Below are 23,362 nucleotides of genomic sequence, written 5' to 3'. Positions count from 1 at the left end.
TCCAGGAACAGATGGTATTCAGTTCATGTGAGGTTTCTGAGGTAAATAAAGTGAGAAACATTCTTAGTTAACAACATGGCTATGGCATAGATCAACAATTCTTCAAGATGATCATAGTGTGGGGCTTACTTTAACAAGAAGGAACCAAGCCAGATGACAGGATTTGCAGACAGTGGGTCTCCCCTCAGTAAGAGAAAACAATACAGTATATTTAAGGATAGGAGAATAAAAAGCCTGAAAAAATATCACCTAATAGGATCAATTCATGTAAGAAAATGATACCTAACATTTTCAGAGTATTTTTTTAAAAATACTAAATAAACAAGGCCCAATAAACACATTTTACTTGGTATTCCACAAAGGGCTTGTTCAAGTCCACAATAAAACATTAAGTGAATAACTATGAACGGAAGGGGCAAAGTCTTATCAAAAACCAGCTGTAGTGAATTGCTGCTCCTCAGAATGAAGAGAGAGATCAGTAGTGAGGTTCTTAGCAGTCTGTCAAGGCTACTAGAGTCTTCATGATTAGGGAAACTAGCGTGAAGTTTGCTGATTGCTCTGAGTTGTTTTGATTAGTAACATCCAGACAGTTGAGAGAGAGTCCGGATGGCTTTTAAGTGTGTTCAGCAATCTGACAGTGGATGCCATATAGCATGATAAGTGTACAGTAGTAAGAATTTCATAGATCATAATGGGTACTGAAATTGCAGGCCTCTCAGAGGAAAGAAATCATCATAAAGAGCCCAGTGGAACATCTGCCCAGTGTGTAGCACAAAACAAACAGAAGCTGCTTGGGTGTGAGACAGGACCAAGGTAACCCTCTAAGTGTAAAATCAATAACCAAGGATCTTAAAGTCCTACTGACTGCCAAACCCAGCTTTTTAGAGCCTAGCTCAAAGAAACAAACATTGCCTTTCAAGGTTATATAGTAAAGCTTCCTGAATCCTAGACTCTATGAACTTAACTAAAATGAATAACTCTATGAAGCTAAAGTTGCAATCAAAAAGCATTCCCCTATTCCTGCCCTGCAAAAGTTTTACCTATCCCCTTACTGTCCAGTTTCAGTGCCCTACAGTCCAGTTCTCTTATAGTGTGTTGGGAGAGTGGCTTAATTCATCACAGCTGGCCCAGCCCTACTACTCTGACAGTGCATGCAGCTGTGGACTTTCCTCTACTCACAGAGAGATAGTTAACACTCTCCCTGCCAACCTGGAAGGAGAGCTAGGGATAGGGATAGAAAACAATACAGTGTTTGCTGATGGTACATACTGTAGTCCTGAGCTCTGTTTTGGGCACCACACCTTTGCTATTGCTAAGAAGGAATAAATCTGGATAAGTACAATGAGGCTGGTGAGAGGTATGATAAAAAAAACTAAGACTATTAAAACTGGAAAGAAGAAGAGTTAGAAGGGGCTTAATCTAGCCTTTAAGATTATAAAGGATATAAGAAGAACTGATCCATCCTTCCTTGTTTCCTTGTCTCATAATTAAGGTTAAGATTTTGTCACAGTTACTTTTAGTAAAACTCAGACAGGTCATGGGCAATAAAAAAAAAAAATTTTTTTCACAGGAGCCCGTGACCTGTCTCTGACTTTATTAAAAATAACCAGGGTGGGTAGGGCTGGGGGGAGGAGGAACGACAGCTGAAGTCCCAGGTGGCCAAGCCACCCACAGCCCCGGCTCCAGTGAGCACAGTCACAGGGAGGGCATACAGCACCAGCTCCGGAGCAGGCTGCAGCCGCGGGGCAGGGGTGCGCAGCGAAGGCTGCAGCCGTGGGGTAGGGGTGGACAGGCCCAGCTCCAGCTGCTGACAGCTGAAGTCAAAGATGTCACAGAGGTCTGGTAAATATATGTCAGAGGCCTTGGGATCAACCACCCTCTCTGCTTGATTTAGAGACGGGAATTGCACTTGGATCTCCTCCATTGCGAAAAGGTGTCCTAGTCACTCAGCTATAGGACTTTCTCAATCTCTCCTGTTGAAAGCGTTCCACTGTGCCTAAATAATGAATTAGTCATGGGAAGAGGGAATTGAACTTGGGGGCATCTACAGTAGTTAGAAGCTCGCTAACCCCTGTGCTACATGAGAGCCTAGCAATAAAGGTTTTTCATTCTCTCCTGTTGAAGCTGTTCCACTTTATATAAACTACTTGACTAGTCATTGAGGCTATGAGCGTGACTGATTCTATAGCCTTCTGGTTACAGTACTCCACGAGGCAGTGGGAGAGCCAAGGTTGAGCCCTCGCGCCAATGACTACATCATTATTTATACCCAGTGGAACCATTTCAACAGGAAAGAGCCAGACTGCCCCAGGGGCTAAGGTGCTCTTCTGCAATGTAGATAACCCAAGTTCAAATCCCTATATTACATCCAGTAGAGGGGGGAATTAAACCTAGGTCTCCTATGTTCCAGCTGATTGCTCTCATCACCGCCACCACAGCAGTTATTAGGAGGCACCACCTCCTTCAGTCATTTTGTGAACAGCACCTAAGTCCCCCCAAAAATTGTTTTGGCCAAAACTGACAAATTTGTATCAAATTCATGAATAGTTTTGGGTCAACTGAAACCTCATTTCTCTGTGAATAAACTATTGGTCTGAAAAGCTTCACCCAGAACTAGTCATGGATTACAGAGAGTAGAATGGATTAAAGAGAGTGATACCTATCAATTGTAAAATGCTGCTGGGATGTATGTTAATAACTGTTCAATATATCCAACACGGAAGGGAGTACTATGTACATCCACAAAGGTCAAATGCATATTGATCCAAAACAGGGGTAGCCAAAGTACAGGTTGGTCAAACACAGCAGTGTCCACCCTCATCTTTAATAAGGAAGACTAGCCTGAAGGGGTTCCAGAATCCAATGCTACATCTTCATTTGAGCAGCTTTTTGCCTGGATCAAAATGAAGAATTGCATGCTGGGACCTATGGCATTCACAGGCTACCCCATGCACATTATGTATGTACCTCAGGCTCCTGGAAATGTGGACATCAGCTGAGCAAAGTCTATGCAAACATTACCCCAAATTTCCCACTGAGAGTGTGAAGTGTAAATTTGCAGATAAAAAGATTCGATAAGAGGAACATGAAGGATTCTTCCTGATGGGGAGAACTGGGAGATTATTGATACATGGTGAATACATCTCTTTCCAGGCACTCCCTTCTTCCCCTTCATATTCTTAATTCACTTCCAAGGAACTCCTAAAATGTGTTAGGGAAATAATGTAACCAACTAGCATGAAAGCATAATACAAATTCTTCATTCAGCAGCAGTCCCCTAACCATATATTCCGCTCCTCCGCCCTCTCCCCCAGATAAAATGTGTCTGCATTTACCTATTTGTGGTGTAAATTCTATGACCATCCACACCACCAACCTGAAATTACCAATAATAAGCTAAAATAGCCTCTGCACTTGCAATAAACACTCTAGAACAATGCCAAACTGGATTTGAGGGTGCCCTTTGTGTTTTATTTTTCTACACTAATCCTTTACTGATCAGCCAAGAATATGTGATTGAATTAAACTGTCAATTGTCTAATTTCAAGGAATATAATGAGACTTTTATGGCTGTAAATAGTTAGGTTTTTTTAAATAGCTCTGAGTGAATCTATGTAGAAAAAGCAAATAGGAAAGTTCCCAGACTGAATGAAGGTGCCCTGCCTACTTGTCCTCCTAAAAGTGCCATTGATGATCCAGTCCCTACTAAGACTAAACAGGGTAAACAGCAGTATTTTTCCCTCTTCCTTCCCAGACTCAAAAAAACAGTTCCAACGATGTGATGATTCATGTTGGACCTGTGATAGAGCTGCCGAGGTGTGCACTTCATGTCCAGAAGGTAAGTGACATTCAGCTTCTTTGGGAAGAGTTTGTAGTTGGCTAGATGCTTCGGTATATTATATATTCCCAGGGAATATTTTGGTTAATGGATAGTAGAGGGTTGTTTAATCTAGCAGATAAAGGCACAGCAAGATCCAATGACTGGAGGCTGAAACTTGATACGTTCAGACTGGGAATAAACCATTTATTTTTAGCAGCAAAGGTAACTAGCCATTGGACAAACTTATCAAGGGATCTGATTCCCTACCCACTCAACCAGAAGTTATGGGCTTAATCCAGGAATTATTGGGTAAAATTCTATGTTATTCAAGATGTTAGCCTGGATGATCATCATGCTCCCTTCTGGCCTTAAAATCTCTGAGTGAGTTGGCCATAAGACTGACCTTTTTGGAAAATAGCTTAAAAGAATGTTGCAGTTTTTAAAAAAATGGGAAAAAACCCTAAATTTTGGATTTGCAGGAAATGCAAAGTTAAGGTTCCATTTTTAAAAGAAGAAACCCACCAATATGCTACTGCAGGTTTGGCCACCACAAACAAGATCCCAGAGTTATTTTATTAAGCCTTCTCAACTGTGCCATTTCATTGGGGTGGGTGTATTGCTAGGGAGATTTCTTCTTGCTGAGAGCTGTGTACGTACATGCCCTCGAGGGACTTTTGGCGACCTGAAAAGTGGGAAGTGTGAGAATTGCACAGATGACTGTGAAAACTGCTCTGGCCCCAGGCACTGCCTGAAGTGCCGATCTCAGCCACAGCGGCCACTCTACCTACATGAAGGCAGATGCTTTCAGGAGTGCCCCACGTAAGTTGTTGTGTATTTTTTCCCTTGTTTTGTTGATTTACACCAACTTTCAAGTTTGCTCACTAATTTTTAACTGTGCCACTTGTCTCCATAATTTAGGTCCTTCTAGATAGGACATCATAAACTCCTGTTATGGAAATGTTAATGTACCATTTTGGCCATCAGAAATTATGATGTGCTGAAACAATGTATATGTATACAGTTGGATGAAGTAATTTACTTTACTCTTGTTAGCAGAGGCTACATGTGAATGTAAGTAAGTAAAGTTAAGCAATAGACGTGAAATCCTGAAGTCAATGGCAAAACTCCCATTGATATCAATGGGGCCAGGATTTCACACTCAGTGTAGATCTTCACATTGACTGAAAGTAACCCTCAACAACCTTCTCTACCCTCTCCCTTACCCCCAAGAATACAGGATAAAAAAGAGGCAGGGTATGGGCACAGAATGGGGGTGTCTGAGGAGTTATGGACTGAAGCACAATCCTGAACATGCAAATGGGGAGCTTAATCATATACTATCTTCTTTGTTTTTTCTCCTACTATGCATCAGTAACCTGGCAGTCGTTCAGCAACAAAGGTTCCCATTGACTCCAATGAGCATTGATCAGACCCTAAAGCAGATCAGGTTCCACTGCACTCTATATCCTGCTTAGCACTAGTTACCAAGTGCATGTATACATAATGCTCTATGCTGTGTAGGATCCAGTCCTTAGTGGCCACCACTTAGTTTCTTTCTTTTGGGAAAACACGTCCAACCCTCTTCCTCTGTGATTTACACTAATTTATTGGCTGTATTTTCCTACCACCATTTGCACATCTGCTAACTGTATTAAGTAAATCAGAGCATCAAAGGGACAGATTCTGATCTCATATACACCAGAGTGAATCTGGAATAACCACATGAAAGATATAACTGAGATCAGAATCTAGGCCAGGGTGGGTTCTTTCAGCCTACCCATGCAAAAAATGAACTATAACCCACTGATTGCAAAATAATGCTGTAGCGTTATTACACTAACTTGTGTGTGTTTCCAGAACACATTTCCCACATTTTTTGCATGGAATCATGCAATTTAATTCACCTTGTTCATCTATACCTGCTGCATCCCCCCCACTTTTTGCTGTCTTCCAGAGTATCTTGCCAGACCCATTCATAACAGGGTTTCAGATACTGGCCTTCCTACAACAAAGTCAGCCCGAGTTAAGTTTCAAATTTCAGCCCCTAGGATATTTTACATTACATTTATCACCTACCCCCATTTGCAAGGTATCACAGAGAAACACTGGTGCTCTCATGCAGTTCTAAATGTCTTCTTTTAGAAGCAAAGTAAGTACTGTAGTGTGCAGGGAAGGTGTTCTAGATATCTTACTGATCCACTACTCTCTTGTGACAGAGGCATTTAGAAAGAGTGAATCAGCAAAGCAAGGTGAGCTGTTGTGCTTGAGAGGAAAAACTCCCACGACAGAAGAAAGGGGGGGGGGAGAAGGGATTGGAAGGATATTGAGAAATGATAAGAGAAAAGAAAGGAAGAAGATAGAAACAGGAAAGATGGAGGTGGACTCTCTTCTCTTCTGTTTCCTTCTTTCCAGCTTTCCTCTTAATTGACCTCCTTGGCTTTCTTTGGAAAGTACTGCCCCTTGCTCTTTTAAAGCATTCCCTGAAATGCCAGTAAAGCACTGGAAAGCACCCCTCTTTGTGAAGGCTGCCTGGGTGTATGTGTTAGTGCAAAGTAGATATTCTGCTGGCACTGCTTTCTATGCTTGTTCCTTCCTCAGTGTTAGAAGATGACTGCATAGTTTTGAATTAGTAATGATCTCAAACAGGTTATTGGCCTCTCTCCATATATTTCTTTTCAAGATCTTAAGCAGAATGAAATGTGCCTCCAGCCTGCCCTTCCATCTCCTTTCGTCTATGAGATACAGGCCAAGCCTAGCGAATATTTTATTATGATTAATCCTTCCAAACCTAGAATGACTCTGGTTGCCCACAGCTGCTCTATGTCAGTCTGCTTAAAGTTGCTCTTCTTTCATAGTCCAGGGCACATTCTTTGTAGGATCAGATTATGTCGAAGTTCAGCCACAAATTGCATCACACAGATCCATGCTGGAATCACCATATTAGACGTACTGTCATCTGGTTATTAGAGGAGAGTTAGAGCTGCTTCTCAGAAAGGCTCCTCACCACTTACCCACAGGCTGTATAACACAGGTATCAGTGTGACACACTCCTGACAGCAGAATACACTCGCCAAAATTTTTATAGCTTCTTGAGTGACACTTCTTTTGGATGTGATCATGTTTTTCTAGCTCCTTCCTAAAAAAAATAAAATAGTGGAGATATCCTATCTGCTAGAACTGGAAGGGACCTTGAAAGGTCATGGAATCCAGCCCCCTGCCTTCACTAGTAGGACCAAGTACTGATTTTGTCCCAGATCCCTCAGTAGCCCCCCTCAAGGATTGAACTCACAACGCTGGGTTTAGCAAACCACTGAGCTATCCCTCCCCCCTCGCACCTCTACAGAGTTGTTGACCTTCCATTGTAGTGCCTTCTACTAGTGCAGGAACAGCTCATCCCTCCTGGTGCTGGGGGTGAGATCTCTCTCTTCCCTGATCCCCATCCCTCCCACTACTCAGGGGTGTATCTTCTTTCTGCTTGTCGTACCACCATTGGAATGATATCTCTCTTCCTTCTCCTGAACCACTGATATCACTGCTGCAAGCCAGGGCCGCCCAGAGTGGGGGGCAAGTGGGGCAATTTGCCCCAGGCCCCGCAGGGGCCCCCACAAGAATATAGTATTCTATAGTATTGCAACTTTTTTTTATGGAAGGGGCCCCCAAAATTGCTTTGCTCCAGGCCCCCTGAATCCTCTGGGCAGCCCTGCTGCAGGCAGTGGCTTCTTCCTTCCATATTCTGTGCTTCTCCAGCCTGGGAAGCAGAAGGAGGACACGAAGAGTGAGTATCACAGTGACACCCTGGTAGGCAGAAGGAAAGAATTCATGGGAAACTTTGCTAATACCATGCAGCCTTCTGGATGCTGGCGATTTTGGTGCTGGCGATAAGGGATGATGTGGTGCAGTGAGCAAAATATCTTGTATGAGATGTATGGCACATAGCAGTTCTTTGTGAAATCTGTCCATTATGAAGCTCCTGGTTCACCCAATACATTTTTATTCCTCTATATTTGCAATAAACTGTGCCATCAAACTGTGCCAGAAATGTGCTCTGTCCTACCATTTGTTCTGTTTGTCCTGACTCTCTAGGGGGTATTTTGCTGAAACTGGTACCTGCATCAAGTGTAGTGGATCCTGCAAGACGTGTGAAGGAAATGCCACAAAATGTCAGTCCTGTGAAAGTCCTTTGCTTCTGGAGCAATGGGAATGTAAAAGCTCCTGTTCTGAGAAGCACTTTGCCACCAATGGAATCTGTAAACACTGCCCTGAGATGTGTCAGGAATGCATTCATGAAAGTGCATGCAAAGGTACTGCAGGGAATCAGCATGGCATGTATCCACTTGGCTAAGATAAGACCTCGCTGAAAATATATAGACTGGCAAATATTTGTTGAAAGAGATAGTTCTTCTGTAGTTAACAAAAATGAGAAAAGTAACTTTAATTTAATTGTTAAGCTACTCAGGATGGTGCTAATGAGCACTGTATCACGTGATAGGATTTTTAACCAGATAGAGCTAGGAATGACACATGTTCAGTATTCCTTTTTCTGTTCTTTTTTTGTGTTTCAAGATATTCCTCAGGTCCTGGCTTTCCACCGCCTGGCAACTCAGGTAGTCATTTACATTTGTACAAGGTGGATGCAAAATGCTACCATTCTAAACTAGTAGCATTTTACACTGACATTACACAGGTGCAAATGGCTACACAAGATACAGAGCAGTGGAGAATCAAGCCCACTGAGTGTTCATGCAATTAATGATGAGTGAACCACAAAAGTTTTGGGGATTCTGTTTAGTTGGGCTGCTCACCCCAAAGTTTGAATGGTTGTGTGAATTTCAAGGGCAGGTAAAACTGAGCAACTATCTGTCAACCTGGAAGTGTAAAAGTGGGTGACAGTGAAAGGTAATGAAAAAATGGTTAAACTACAAGGTTAAAATAAACCCAAAGGTAGAGATCAGATCAGCCCATAACTCCATATCCTAACACATCCAGCCTCTGGGGAAATTCAGATCTGGATGCAAATATTCCAGACAGACCCTATTTCAGTAATGAGCTGAACAAAAGTTCAGATCCAAATATCCCTGAACTTTTGAGAAGTTTGGAATTAAATTCAGAGGTAACTTTGCATCATAGGCCCATCTCCATGCAGAGGCTCAATCTAGGTATAACCTGAATTTTAGTAAAGGCTCTAGGACAATTTTTGTTTTTTATTATTTTTCTGAACTAGTTTGTCCATCCCTAGATGTAATGCAGCAGGTGCTATATTCAGTTTTTGTTGGTTTTATCAGTAGAAGAAAATAAGCTGTTCTTTTGCTTAGCCAGCTGCTTTTCTTTTTCCTTAGTATGCATGGACCAGTTTTTCTTGCACAATGGGAAGTGTCTGCCGGATTGCCCTTCTGGCTTTTATGCAGACTCCAGGAGTTGCTCTCCTTGCCATGAGGACTGCAAAGAATGTGATGGGCCTGACTCGGATGACTGTAATGAGTGTGCCAGCAGGTCCTTTGTTTTGCACAATGGCGAGTGCTTTGGAGAATGCCCAGAAGGGACTTACTATGAAACAGAGACAGAAGATTGTCAAGGTATTATTTTTTTCCCAAAAATATGGAAACAGTCTTAAGTAGAACCGGTTGAATAGTATTAAAAGTGATTTGGGGGTGTTGTTTAATACATTTACCATTGATCCTGAAAAAGAGGAGAACAGCAAGGCGGCAAAATGTGCCAATGCCACAACATTACTTAGTCTAGTCAAACAAGAGAAGACTGTGAGAAAGCCAGAAGTTAGGTGAATGGGCAACATAGTTGGAAATGAAATTTATTGACAAGTGCAAGGAAATGCACATGGGAAGTAATAATTAGAACTACTCATACACATTACTGGTTTCTAAATTATATGTCACCATCCAGGAAAAAGACCAAGCATCGCTGGAGATGGTTCAGGGAAAACCACTGCTCAGTGTGCAGTGGCAGTCAATAAAGAACGCAAACTGTTAGGCTATAGAAAGAATGGGATAGGAAATAATATTTAAACAAACACACAAACCTTTCTCCAGTTCCCCAAATGAAAATATGCCCCTGGGTGTATGTTCGCTACTTGACAAATTAAAACTACTTAAAAAGAATCTGAAATTAAAAAAAAACAGTGGTGAAATACTTGCTGTTTGTACATTTCAGAGTGTGACAGGACATGTCAGATTTGCTCCTCTTCCACTGCCTGCCTTACCTGTAAAGAGGGCATGGTGATGAACAGCCAGGGTCACTGTGTGGCATCCAAGTATTGTTCTCTCACTGAGTACCACGATGAGCAAACTCAGACCTGTAAGCCTTGTCACAAGAGGTGTTCTCGCTGTACAGGGTCTGCTGAACATCAGTGTCTTAGCTGTCCAAAAAATCGGCATCTTCTCAGTAAGTATCATGCTTCTGCAGCCAGGTTTTATTTTGTCTTCTCCTTTGAAGATATGTGACATATGCAGATCCCCATTAATCATGGTGCTTCAAGCTGCACTTCTATTGCTCCTTTTCACGAAATGTCAAGATGGTTGGTCATGGGATCCATATTTCAACAGGCTGAAGCCAATCTGATCATTGCAAGTCCGGTATGACAGATAGCTTTCAGATGTTTGTGCCACAATGCAAACATGCCAGTTGATTCTTTGGAGCTAGTCAAGAAAATCTCTTGGCCATATGAGACCAGCCCTGGAGTTTGGGCAGATATTTAGGTTTGGGCCTGACAAACTTTGAGGGCCAAAGCAGAACTTCTAACCATCATGACACTTTACGGCTAACAAAGAACTAAAACTTTTCTGTTACTTACTCTCTGCTTGCTTTCAACTGTCTGTTCCTACAGCTTTGATTACAAGTTGGTGACTTGAAAATCACATTAAGAACCATCTGGGTTCTTTTAGCCCTGCTTGCATATTTTGCAAATTCAAACTATTTTGCGCACATAAAACTCATGTATATTTGCAAATGTGGATTTGTTCAAATGCCTTAGCAGGTTCTGAGTGTGAAATATAGATATACTCACAAATATACAGACATCGTTAAGGAGACTTGCTGAAAAATTGTCCCCAGATCAATTCTCTGTTAGACTGCATTTCAAGCAAACCAATGTTTGAAGTAAAGAACAGAAGACTGGTTTGCCTGAGTAAGGACTGGGTGAATATTGAAAGTCCATCAGGATTTAGTATTTAGTGAATAGGTGCACATAAAAAACAAACAAAAATGAACATTTACAAAGTTCATCAAAGGCCAAATTTCCTCCAGAGAAGCGAGCTTCTGTATCAAAACTAGAGAAATGTTATTGTAAGATCAAATCCTGTTATTTATTTATTTATTTAGTGAATTTGTCTGAAGGCAAAAATAAATAATTTTGCAGAGAAATACGATTTTAATCACACATTTCTTCTTGCTTGTAAAAAGAAGAACAGGAGTACTTGTGGCACCTTAGAGACTAACAAATTTATTAGAGCATAAGCTTTCGTGGACTACAGCCCACTTCTTCGGCTGTAGTCCACGAAAGCTTATGCTCTAATAAATTTGTTAGTCTCTAAGGTGCCACAAGTACTCCTGTTCTTCTTTTTGCGGATACAGACTAACACGGCTGTTACTCTGAAACTTCTTGCTTGTAGTCATCATAGTGTGAGAATATGATAGAGATGTAATAGAGTTGGGCATTAGCTAAAGCCTGTGATCCCAATCCTAGATCCAGGCTTGAATCAGAGTTCCCAGCTCTGGACCAAATTTGAACACTGAATCACAATTCTTTGATCTTTGGAAAGTTCAGAGGTTGATCCAGATTTTGAACCCGCAAGTTTGTGAGGGTACAGATTTGAGGGTTTGGTTCAGGCCCCTTTCCACTACTAATGAACAATATCATTTTGCTCATTACTGTTTCTCCCTTAGATTGAGATAGCTAGACAGGCAACCTGTAGTCCAGAAAGTGGCAAACAAAATATCGAAGAAATAATATTAGTAAGGAAAAATATCTTCTCTTGCATATCTGTAACCTGAGTATTGAAACACACAACACAAGAAAGATTATTTCACTTTGTTAGTAGTCATTGTTCTCCTTCACCCTAATTAACATTGGGTAGGTTGAAGCCCATATGGTTAACTGTCTTAGTGCTAACATTACATTGCAGAATTAGGTTCTGTTGATTTCCCTCTGAAATCTCAATGAAACATTGTGATATTCATGATACGTTTGGCAGGACTGTAAGTGTGTTCTCCCATCACACAAAGCAGCAGCCAAGCTGCTCAATTATTCACTGGGATTAAAGCCTTTGAGCTATAAAGGCTCAAAATTCTCATAAATCCTATAGATGTGACCAAATATGCATCAAAACTGTGAGCTAGGTATTTAGAATCAAAAGCAGAAAAACCAAGAGATAAATGGTGCTGTAGATGGAGGGATAAAAATTTCCTGAAGATTATTGTTTCCTTTGTATATTCTGATATAAATCGCAGATGCTGATGGTTATTAATTATTATTATATATGATAATCTCTTGATATCTTTCAGGAATTAAAAAAAGATGCAGTCCTTGCCCTGAAGAGTTTACAGTCTACATTAGGCAGAGAAAATGGAGACAGACAAATGAAGGGATAAGAGTTAAAAGGCATAAAAATAATTAGTACAGCAGGGCACTCCCTTTCTGGCTCTGCTATAGAATCTGTGATGGAATATGTCATCTAGCCTCAATGGGGAGAAGAGAATATTGTATGTGATCCTTGGTTCTGCATTATTCCCTCTGCAGATACAACCTGTGTAGAAGTGTGTCCTGATGGATATTATGTTGACAGAGATGAGGGACGATGTTTCACATGCCACAGCACCTGTGAGACTTGCTATGGAAAACACAACACGCAGTGCCATACCTGCAGATCGGGCTGGTACAAACAAGGAAAGGGATGCGTACAAGTCTGCACAGTTGGGTAAGGCTCCAGGATGGATAGCTAAAATCTACATTGGACAGAGAGCTTTGCTAAACATGTAGCCTTCAATTCTGCTTTTTTTTCAATGAAAGTTTCTCATGTTATTTCTCTACACTAAGGGTGCTCTCTAGGGACAATTTAGGATTTCCCCAGCAAGGAAATATGCTGGAGCGAGATCTCCTGATTCCTAGTCCACAGGCGCATCTGCTTACTTCATGACTGAATTTGCCCCACTGTTTTAGAAAGTGCTGCTCTTTCGCTAAACTCAGAGGCCAAATGCCAAACGTGCATTAAAGGGAACACCCTAGATCCATTAAGACTGCGGTTTTGCAAAGAAAAGAGTAATCAAGAATGAAATCTTTGCAATAGCTGAGAGGAATGGATCTTTTCTGACCATGTAAACATTTTCATATCTTCACCTCTTCTAAAACTTCTTTTAGATATTATGCAAACAATTCCATCGGATTGTGCGAGAGATGCCACAAGAGCTGTAAAGAGTGTTTGGGACCTCAGCCCACAGACTGTCTGTCCTGTGATACATATTTCTTCCTGCTTCACTCCAAGAATGAATGTCTCCCCTCTTGCCCTGAATATTATTATGAGGATCGTGATACAAACACCTGTGAAAGATGCCACCCTACTTGCAGCTCCTGTGAAGGTAAGATCCTACATTATGTGCTTCTCTGCCACAAGAGCTTTAAAACATGATCTACATCTCTCTCCAACTCTCTCTGCTCAAGTTTTGGTAACACTGTGCAGTAGGAAACTTACACGTTATGCAAACATGTTCATTTATGAGAGTTGAACAGTTTTCTAATGATTCTGTACTTGCTTCGCCAACGTATCACTAGACAGATTTTAGAAGTCTGTTGCCTACTTATAATTGTGCTGTAAAACAAGCTCATTGCTGGACTCAGCACTTATTCCACTGTAGTCCCATTTAAATCAATGGTGCTACTCACAAAATGAGATACTACTCAAGCTCAGTAAGGGGATAAGGGGCTAAATTCTGATTCCCTTATTCACGTTGAGTACTGCCTTACTTTGTGACTAGTGACAGTCCCATTGAATGCACTACTCTGTGTGAGTCAGGGTTTCAGAATCTGGTTCCAAGTTCTCAGAGATGAATGATTCTCAAAGGAAGGGGCAGAAAATCGACAGCTAATGAAATAAATCAAACTAAAAGCACAGACTTTAGGGTTCAAGGGTAGTAGGACAAAATGTGTTTTGAAATACAGTCAAATATTTTTTGAAGTTCACCTTGAGGCACCATCCATTTTGTACTAATGCCATTCTAATCCAACCTGGTGCTTATTTATTTATTTTTTTTAAATTATCTTGTATCCAATTTTGAGCTGGGCAGTGTTATTCTTCTTGGACTTAGATGGTTTCCTTGTTTCTCTGAATGGCATCAAATGATAGCTACCAGGTGCTATTCTGTAGCTCAGAATGTACTATATGCATTGAAGAATGCAGATGGTTAATTACAACATAATAATATTTGAAAGCAACCCCTGGAATGAAACGTCCCCTTTGATATCTATTAAAATATAGTTGTACAGGCAAATTATTGCAATCAACAGCAACATTTTTGGCTTGGATTTGGAATTAGAAATATTGTTATAATTTACAATCTGCCTCCTACACATGATTTTGTATTTGTTTTGCCATTAATACTACTGGGCACATTTCCCACCACAGTTACAAAACCGGAGCGATTGAATATGAACGAGCCCACTGGTTAATAATCCTCCTCCTAAACAAAAAGTGTATGGCCTGTAACTGTTGTCACATTGCGGTGCTGCCCCAGCAGCACTGGGGATGAACTATGGTTGGAGAAACATGGTTCTTCTCCTGCTCCCCGCTTGCTACAGGGGGGAAATAATTTATTCCGGCCTGGAAAACTGTGAAGTTCTGTTGATTGGCACTTTGAGGGGGAAGAGCCATGGCTCTACCCAGGTCCCTCCCTACTTTCCCCTCCATTTCCACACTTACTGAGACGGAGCAACAGCACAGCCCCTTTCTTGCACATGGAACCCAGTGCTGTGATCTGGATAACCTTAATCCAGCAGCACCGGGAGAGGGGGCTGTATGGCCATGTTAGGCCAAGTGACAATCTAGCCCTTACTAGTTGAGACAATGCTACTAATTTCACTCCTTTATCCACTTCTTCCATTTCTATTTTCTTCTTTTCTCACACAGCCATGGACATGGGGGTAAGGGAGATGGTTTGAAGTCTGATTGAACAGCCCCATTTTCATGTTAATCATGTCAAACCATCCACTTCAATACGCCACACAAGATGTGCATGTAACATTTGTATTTGCCTATGAAACTGTTTGTGTAATAAACCAAGCACACAGTGTTCTGTTAGTGCTTGTCTAAGGAAGCAAAACATTTTAGCATCCAGCAAATCATCTGAATCACTAATAGGAAAATGGCTCACACTCTTTTTGCCATATCCGGTAATGTTTATTTGTAGTGTTGTTATAGCCGTGTCAGTCCCAGGATATTAGACACACAAGGTGGGTGAGGTAATATTTTTTACTGGACCAACTTCTGTTGGTGAAAGAGACAAGCTTTCAAGTTACACAGAGCTCTTCTTCAATAAAACATAGACCTTCACACACACACCACTTGTCTCTCTCAGTAATCTTTTAGCATTTAATGAACTTAAAAATATACATTGAAAATATTTTTGAGCACCCAAAATTCTAATAGCACAAGTTTTTTTTTTCTTAATTTATGGCTCAGGCACTTTTCAAATAGACTTCTTAATGCTAGGCATGTTCAGTACGGATACTTGATGACAACAAATGCCCTGTGTCATTGGTGGGAGCAGTTTAGCATAGTTTCCAAAGGAAGATGATAACTTTTCATATTCCAATATTAAACTGTTGCTTTATTTTCCTTTAAAGGGAAGGGACCTTTCAGCTGTACGTCCTGTGTGTGGAGTTACCATCTAGCAGGTGGAATCTGCTACTCTGAATGTTTTGCTGGAGAATACAAAGTCCCAGAGGTACTATCTATACACAAGCATCTTCTCTAGAAAATATTTACATAATAATGGACTTGAAAACCAAAGGAGAAAAGCAGAGCAAACAGTGTTTGATTCAAAATTCAAAAGTTATTTTTATTCCCTCTTGGTGGAGAAGACATGACTCCAAATGCTTCTCTGAAATGAATGGAATTCCATCCTTGTAAAACAGGATTAAGTCAGACTACAATCAGGGCCTGAGTATGTGCAAAACAGAGGGGATCAAATGAGAGATGACCCCTATAATGGGGGATAGTTGAGATGTGTGGGAATGGGTGCTAGGCATTAGAACAGGCATTTCCTTACCTCGCTTCCAAAAGATTCCAGAGGTGATGGATTTAATTCACATTTTCTTTTTTATCTTTTCCCAGTTGTTCTACCCACCTCAATTATCCTAGCAGCATTACTGAGCAGTTTCCTTCAAGGGTGTGTCATTATTATTAATAATAATTATTAATTATTTGTATTGTGGTAGAGCCTATGAGCCCCATAGACTCAGGTCCCATTGTGCTAGGCACTGTACAAATACAGAACAAAGACATGGTTCCTGCCCCATGAAACTTATATTCTAAGTAAGTTTCAGAGCTAGGCTGTGACTGAGTCTGATCTGTGTGTAACTGAGTGCCTCTGATGAGGTGCTGGCTAATGCCTTCAGCTGCCAAGGGCATTCAGCACTTCACAGGATCTGTCCCCCATGAGCCAGCAGATGGTAAGGAAGAGGGATAAGAGGGAAAATACTAATTTTCTCCAGTCATTGTAACACCAGCCATAGGGACCCAGCTCCGAATCATTTGCCATGTCAATGAAATGAGCTAGGCCATGTGGTTATTTGCTGATTGTCACATTTAAAATAACTATTAAGGGAATTGAGCTGCATTAGGCTTCAAGAATGGAGGCTTACATTTTAAAAATACTCCAGAGTTTTATATTACTGTGGGGCCTCGTTTTCAGTGTCGTTTTTATTACTGTTGATGACAGAAGAAATTACAGAGATGTGTGCAGCTCACCAAGACACTATATGGAAGCCACTAGTGGCTTCCATGTGTTACAGCTCCTGCTCTGCGTCAATTCACAGAAGATATGAGTTGTTACAGCTCCCAATTATAGTGCCTTGGCTCTTTAGCTTATGATGTAGTAGCTCATGCTTTTAGTTCTGGAGGTGCCCCATTCATTCCTTGGTGTATCAGCCAAGATGGTGGCCATCACCTAAACCAGAGGTGGGCAAACTAAGGCGCGGGGGCCGCATCCGATCCTTCAGACATTTTAATCTGGCCCTCGAGCTTCTGCCACGGAGCAGGGTCTGGCGCTTGCCACACTCCGGCACTCCAGTTGGTGAGCAGGGTTGGGGACATGCCCCACTCCTTGCATACCGTGGCTCCGCGCAGCTCCTGGAAGCAGTGGCACGACACCCCTCTGGCTCCTACATGTAGGGGCAGCCAAGGGGTTTGGCACGCTGCCTCTGCTCCAGGTGCCACCCCCACAGCTCCCATTGGCTGGGAACCACAGCCAATGGGATCTGCAGGCGTGGTGTCTGTGGACAGGGCAGCGTGCAGAGCTGCCTGACTGCACCTCAGTGTAGGAGCCAGAGGGGGGACATGCCGCTGCTTCTAGGAGCTGCTTAAGGTAAGCACCGCCTGGAGTCTGCACCCCTGATCCTCTTCCACACCTCAACACCCTGCCCCAGCCCATATCCCCCTCCTGCCCTCCAAACCCCTTGATCCCAGCCCAGAGCACCCTCCTGCACCCTCATCCCCAGCCCCATCCCAGAGCCCTCACCCTTCCCAGGCACACCCCAACCACCTGCCCCATCCTGGAGCCCCCTCCCACATACTGAACTCCTCATTTCTGGACCCACCCCAGAGCCTGCACCCCCGCAGCCAGAGCCCTCACCTCCTCCTGCACCCCAAGCCCCAATTTTGTGAGCATTCATGGCCCACCCTACAATTTCCATACCCCGATGTGGCCCTCGGGCCAAAAAGTTTGCCCACCCCGACCTAAACACTATGACTAAATCCTGGTCCCAACTAATTTTGCCATTTATGTCCACGGGACCAGAATCTGTCCCCTCAGATTACAGCAGCATAGAATTGTCAGCTCTGTGCTGAAATAGAAAAGGAAAGCAAATGTGGTTTGATTGTGTTCTGTATCCCCAGAGAGACCAATCAGAATGTGAAAAATGCCATGATACCTGCATAGAGTGTAAAGGGCCTGGACCCCTCAACTGCACTGTGTGTCCAGCTAACATGAAACTCTACCTAGACGAGGGCCGCTGTGTGCAGTGCTGTGATGGCTCTAATCTCACAGAAACCCAGGAGTGCTGCGACTGCAGTGAAACACAAGGTAGGACTGAGATGAAGAGAAATGTTGATATTTAATGACCTTGTGGTCTGTTGGGTGTTTGTTTTGTTTCTTAAATTGATTTTCTTCTGAGCTGCAGAATTATCATTGCAGGACTTTGCTGCATACAAATGCATTTCTAATACACCATTGCCAGAGTATCTAGAGTCTTTCACTCACTGCTGCTATTTTAAAGGGTCAGATCCCAGCAGACAGCTTCCAAGTCTTCTCAGAATGTTTCATGATCTGGTTGAATGGGAAATGCTTGTGTAAATAGGTGGCAAATTGAGGCATGCATTTTAAATTCAAGTCAAACTCACCCCAGGTGTAACTCCATTGTAGCTACTCAAAGTAGCTACAGTGCTTTACCCCAGAGGTAAATTCAGTCCAACACATTTAAATTGTTAGGGGGTTTAAATGTGCTATTAGACAGAATACATAAACTTTCACCTAAAATGAAGTCCCCACTTTAACTATGTCATGTTATTCACATTTTTTTGGTTACCTTTAACTTGCAGATGAGTGTGTATTACAGACCATTCTGAACCTACCAACTCAAAGCAAAGGGAAAACTACTTTTTTTGTTGCTACCTCCATTTTGCTGATCCTCTGCATTGGAGCCATTGTAGTCATCTGGAGAAGATCACGAGCCAAAGCCCAGACAGTAATCAAAGGTGGGTACCAGAAGCTGACAGATCATTCAAAACCCTTCCCTTCTTACAAGAGCAACCACCATGACAGCACCAGCTATCAAGATGATCAAGTGATTGAGTATAAAGACTGGGATAAAGATGACGAAGAAGATGATGATGATGATGATATTGTATATATGAGCCAGGATGGCACAGTCTATCGTAAATTTAAATATGGACTTCTGGAGGATGAGGAAGATGAACTGGAATATGATGACGAAAGTTATTCATTTAGATAATTTTTTATTGATTTGTGTATTTTTCCTCCTTACTGCCTTTCTCATTACATTAAATTAATTTAGTTAGGTTATAGGGGATATAAAATATTTTTTTCTCTGCATGACTGGGCTCAAGCAGAATTTTATGTTTATGGTAATTCTAAGAAAAAGGGATTTTAGCTATACATACTGTGAAAGCAGAGTTGTTTCTAAACTTTTGTTTCCAAAACATTTTATAAATCCTTGATGGGTCTTTCAAGCAGCAGTACTCAAGGAAATGGGTTGGCTAAAAGATTCTTTTTCTGTATACTCATGTGTGGAAATAAAATATTTTCCAGTATGTATCTGTAAGTGCATAGGTATATAAAACAGACACACGTATCCAACTAGCACTTGCCAATCCCTTTTAAAAATATACTGATATAAACAAGACAGGCATATGTATCTACATGATAGATGTCCCTGGGATAGGATGTCACTTAATTGTTTATTTCTGTGTGATTAAAGTTTGTACTGTAGTTCACATTATGTGATTTTGCATATTTTACTCTCTTTTCCTTTCATAGTATTATCCAAAGCACTGGTAAGCCCCAAAATCTGACACATTTCTATAATCTCTAAGTGCATTTCCTCAAAAATTTAATATCTCTGACATTCAGTTTTAGATAAAATTTGAGGTCACTCTGACCCTATTCCAAGTAGAATGTATTGCTGTAGCCATGGCTTGAATGAAAAAAAATCTGAAATATTTTATATGACTAACTCCTGTTTCATTTTTATCTTAGTGAGTATGCATTTTAAGCAATATTTCATTTTGTACAGACTTATTTGGACTTAGTACAAAGGAGTGCTTAGTCTATAAATATGTATGTGGAAAAATCTTGAGATTACAGAGAATTGTCACAGAACAGACATGAAACAACAGATTTATTAATCCTACTTTTCATATTTATCACAAATGGCTTTGGATGTTCAGATAATAGGAAAGGGAGTAATCAACACTGCACTGAAAAACAAAATGAAACAATGGAAGACAATAATGATTTTTTTATCATTATAGATTGTATAATTTATTGCATTATATGAGAAGATGCTAAACCTGGTTCCTTTGTTGTGAAAGAATAAACTGAATCTTTATACAAAAGCATGCCAAGAAGGTTGTTATTCTCTAGTAATATGGCCTTGTGGCTAAAACCCGTGGACTAGGCCTTAGGAGACCTGTGTTCAATGCTGCACTCTGCTACAAAGTTCCTTTGTGATTGTGGGCAAATCACTTACTTTCTCAATCTCAGCTCCCCAGCTGTAAATCAGAGCTAATAATATTTCTGTATCGCATGGGATTGTTAATTCATTAATGTTTGTGAGGAACTCAGATACTATGGTAAGGGATGCCATATAAAAACCTAGACAATGCATTTAATAGTCCTTGTCTCCTTACAATACACAATTGGTGTATACACTTAGAGTATTTTTGGTTAACACTGATAGGAGAGCTTTAGAAATACTTGTGATGACCTGAAGGAAGCTGATTTTCAGTATATTTCCAATATTCTTATTACTGTCATTTATTGGCTGGTTAAAGAAACGCCTCTATAAAGCCCATTTCGCTCCTTCAGGGTGCGCTCACGTATTTTAAATCTTCTCTGGGCCACTAGGTGTGTAGTCCCAATGGATTACAATTACCATGGATCTCCCCTACAGGAGGAATTTAGAGCCAAGTGAAATGTACCCACCTAACTCAGACTAGGGAACACCCGCCTTTCCCCTATTTATGCATGTCTGATGTTATATAGACTCCATGTAAAATATGCTATGGAACACTTTACATAAGTACTCTCACCTACAGGTTATGCCTAGCAAACAGAGTTAAAAGTTTGGTTTAGGTAGTATATTAAATTCTGGATGAAGTTAGGATTGTCAAATCAACAGCCCATTCACTTTATTAAAGGAAAAAAATCATTAATTCAGGTTTCTTTCCCACTTCCACCATTTCTCACCTCCACAAAACCCAATCCAATGCCCACTGAAGTCAACGACAATCTTGGACTGGGTTCTAATTATTTAAATCCTCATTGTCAAAGTGGGATGTTGGAGATGCACATGCTGATTAATTACACATCTGAATTCGTAATACAAAAAAGTGGGCTGTTGTCTATGTATCTATTGTCCCCTGCTCTGTAATGAAAAGGGCTGAAGGCCAAATTTTCAAACCCTTACTTGCAGACCAGGGGAAGGGTTAAAACCATTTAACATATTGCCCAACATAAATCAATGGCTTATAATTATAGGAAAAGATGTAACAATAAGGTACTTTGAAAATAAAGATTTGACAAATCATTTTAAGTAAAAGCTCATTCTTGGTAAAAGTTCTCAAAACAAAACAAAGGCTAGAATAAGAAAAACAGTGAAAACATATTTGAAAGGCCATACCGAGAAAAACAACTATTCAAACAGTTTCCTGTTCACACCTCTCATTTAACAATACCCTTATTTTAGTAGTGGTTTGTATAAATTGGCTGCAAGAATATGCTTTAACCTGAAACTGCCCTTATCAAATTTCAAAGGCTTATTTTAAGTCCCTAATATGCTTAAAATTGCTCTAAAAATTACGTATGAACTGAGCAGCCTATGGGCTTCCAGTTTCAGCATGAAGAAAGGCTGGTGTGTCCAAAACTACCCAAATGACAAATTAATGGAAATGTCTTGCACAATATTCCTTTTTGAACTCCTGTAACTCAAAAAGGGATTTGTTTTAAACTAAAAATGTGCAACTCACTATTCAAAAATATGGTCCTACCTAATGGACCAGATATAAAAATTACAGTGGTTTTAGTACACCTCTGAGAGCCAGAAACCTTTGAGTTCTACTCTCAGTTCTAGTTTGCACTGTTTCTGTGGCTTATCCCCCAGTCCTCAAAGATATTTATTTAAGCACCTAACTCCAATGGGATATATTTAGGCACCTAATAAAGAGAGTCTGCACTGTAAGCACAATGTAGAGATTGAGGGTCAGATCCTCAAAGGTATTTAGGCACCTAACTCCCATTGGAGGTACAGATCTGCCTAATCTTTAGGTGCCTAAATATACCCCATTGGAATTAGGCACCTAAATACCTCTGAAAAAATCTAGGCCTTAACTTCTACATTGTGCTTAGGTTACAGACCTGCCTAGTGTTTGGCTTTTGCCCTTCTGCATCCAGCTTGACTTGCCACCTATGGCTCTCTGGCTACCAAAATCTTTAATCTGTATCTCTTGACTGCCATGGAGATCCATTCCTCCAGCTGCTGCAAGGCAGGAAAGAAGCCATAAAAAGAAGCATGAAGAGCTGCTTACCATTACTATGAGACTGGGGCTGCAGAAGCAGAGCAGGCCAGGTCTGGCTAGCAGAGAAGCAGCAAGAGGCGCCTTCCCCGTTTCCACAAGAGCAGTGCTTTTGGATGAAAGAGGTGGGACAGGCTGCTGTGAGGAGAAGGCTGAGTTCTAAGAGCTCCTGGAAGAAGATATTGATTTTGTGTTGGGAGAGATGGAAGAAATTAATTATGTTTTACAAGGTGGGAGATAATTAATTTTGTGGAGGGGGACTGGTTTTGTTGAGGAGGGAATTGATTGTAAGGGGTGAATACTTGATAAATGGTATCAACAGGAGCTTGAGGGGGAGGAAGTTTTGTAGTGGGGTGAGGGAGGTGTTTTGCAACAGGATGCTGATCACCACAGCCATGTTTGTTTTATTAGTTCTAAATGATCAGATTAACCCCTTTGAACGTTATTTTAAAAAAAAAAAAAAAATCAAAACTAGATGGTAAATGTGGCGGACACTAAAAAGTCACTGAAAGCCAAGGAGAGTCTCTGGTTTTAAAAGGGCTCTCTCTACATATCTATCTATCTATCAATAGAACCTACAGTCCCTAGATGAGGGATCAGGGTACTATTGTAGTAGGCAATGATTTAAAAAAAATAATTATAATAAAGGACTAAGTCTATTGATATTATCTAGCAATCTGGAGAAAAAATGTTGTAATTAAGTTCTCACTAGTGAAAGAGCCATTGTTGTCATCCATTTAAAAAAGAAACAGCAAAAATCAATTTTGATTTACATCAATGTGAAAAAGAATAAGATTTGACCAAGTGAATTTTAACTAGGTTTTCATTAAAAATCTATTCTTGTGGAAATACTACCCAGGAAGTAATAGTAGCTTCAGGTGAGTACAGTGTTAGTTACACAACATGGCAATAAATCCTAGACAGTAGAAATTCTGTGAATAAATAAAACCTAGTCCTAAGAATTTAGGATGATATTGATGGGTAGAAGGTGAAGATATACAATTTGCCA

General features: G+C 40.9%; 1 protein-coding gene across 1 annotated transcript in view; it reads left to right on the top strand.

Moving 5' to 3' along the window:
• The window catches only part of PCSK5 (proprotein convertase subtilisin/kexin type 5), a 295,959-nt gene extending 275,784 nt beyond the window's left edge, over positions 1-20,175 (top strand). The window contains exons 28-37 of the mRNA XM_054032645.1: positions 3,755-3,838; positions 4,444-4,639; positions 7,904-8,121; positions 9,157-9,393; positions 9,986-10,216; positions 12,570-12,747; positions 13,188-13,405; positions 15,666-15,766; positions 17,938-18,124; positions 18,640-20,175. Coding sequence (XP_053888620.1) covers positions 3,755-3,838; positions 4,444-4,639; positions 7,904-8,121; positions 9,157-9,393; positions 9,986-10,216; positions 12,570-12,747; positions 13,188-13,405; positions 15,666-15,766; positions 17,938-18,124; positions 18,640-19,052 — 2,063 coding nt within the window. The 3' untranslated portion in view covers positions 19,053-20,175. The remainder of the gene's footprint in view (positions 1-3,754; positions 3,839-4,443; positions 4,640-7,903; positions 8,122-9,156; positions 9,394-9,985; positions 10,217-12,569; positions 12,748-13,187; positions 13,406-15,665; positions 15,767-17,937; positions 18,125-18,639) is intronic.
• Positions 20,176-23,362: the final 3,187 nt, after the last annotated feature.

This window comes from Malaclemys terrapin, chromosome 6, assembly GCF_027887155.1.
Source record: "Malaclemys terrapin pileata isolate rMalTer1 chromosome 6, rMalTer1.hap1, whole genome shotgun sequence".
Lineage (NCBI taxonomy): Eukaryota > Metazoa > Chordata > Testudines > Emydidae > Malaclemys > Malaclemys terrapin.
This window is presented reverse-complemented; position numbering and strand designations above follow the sequence as displayed.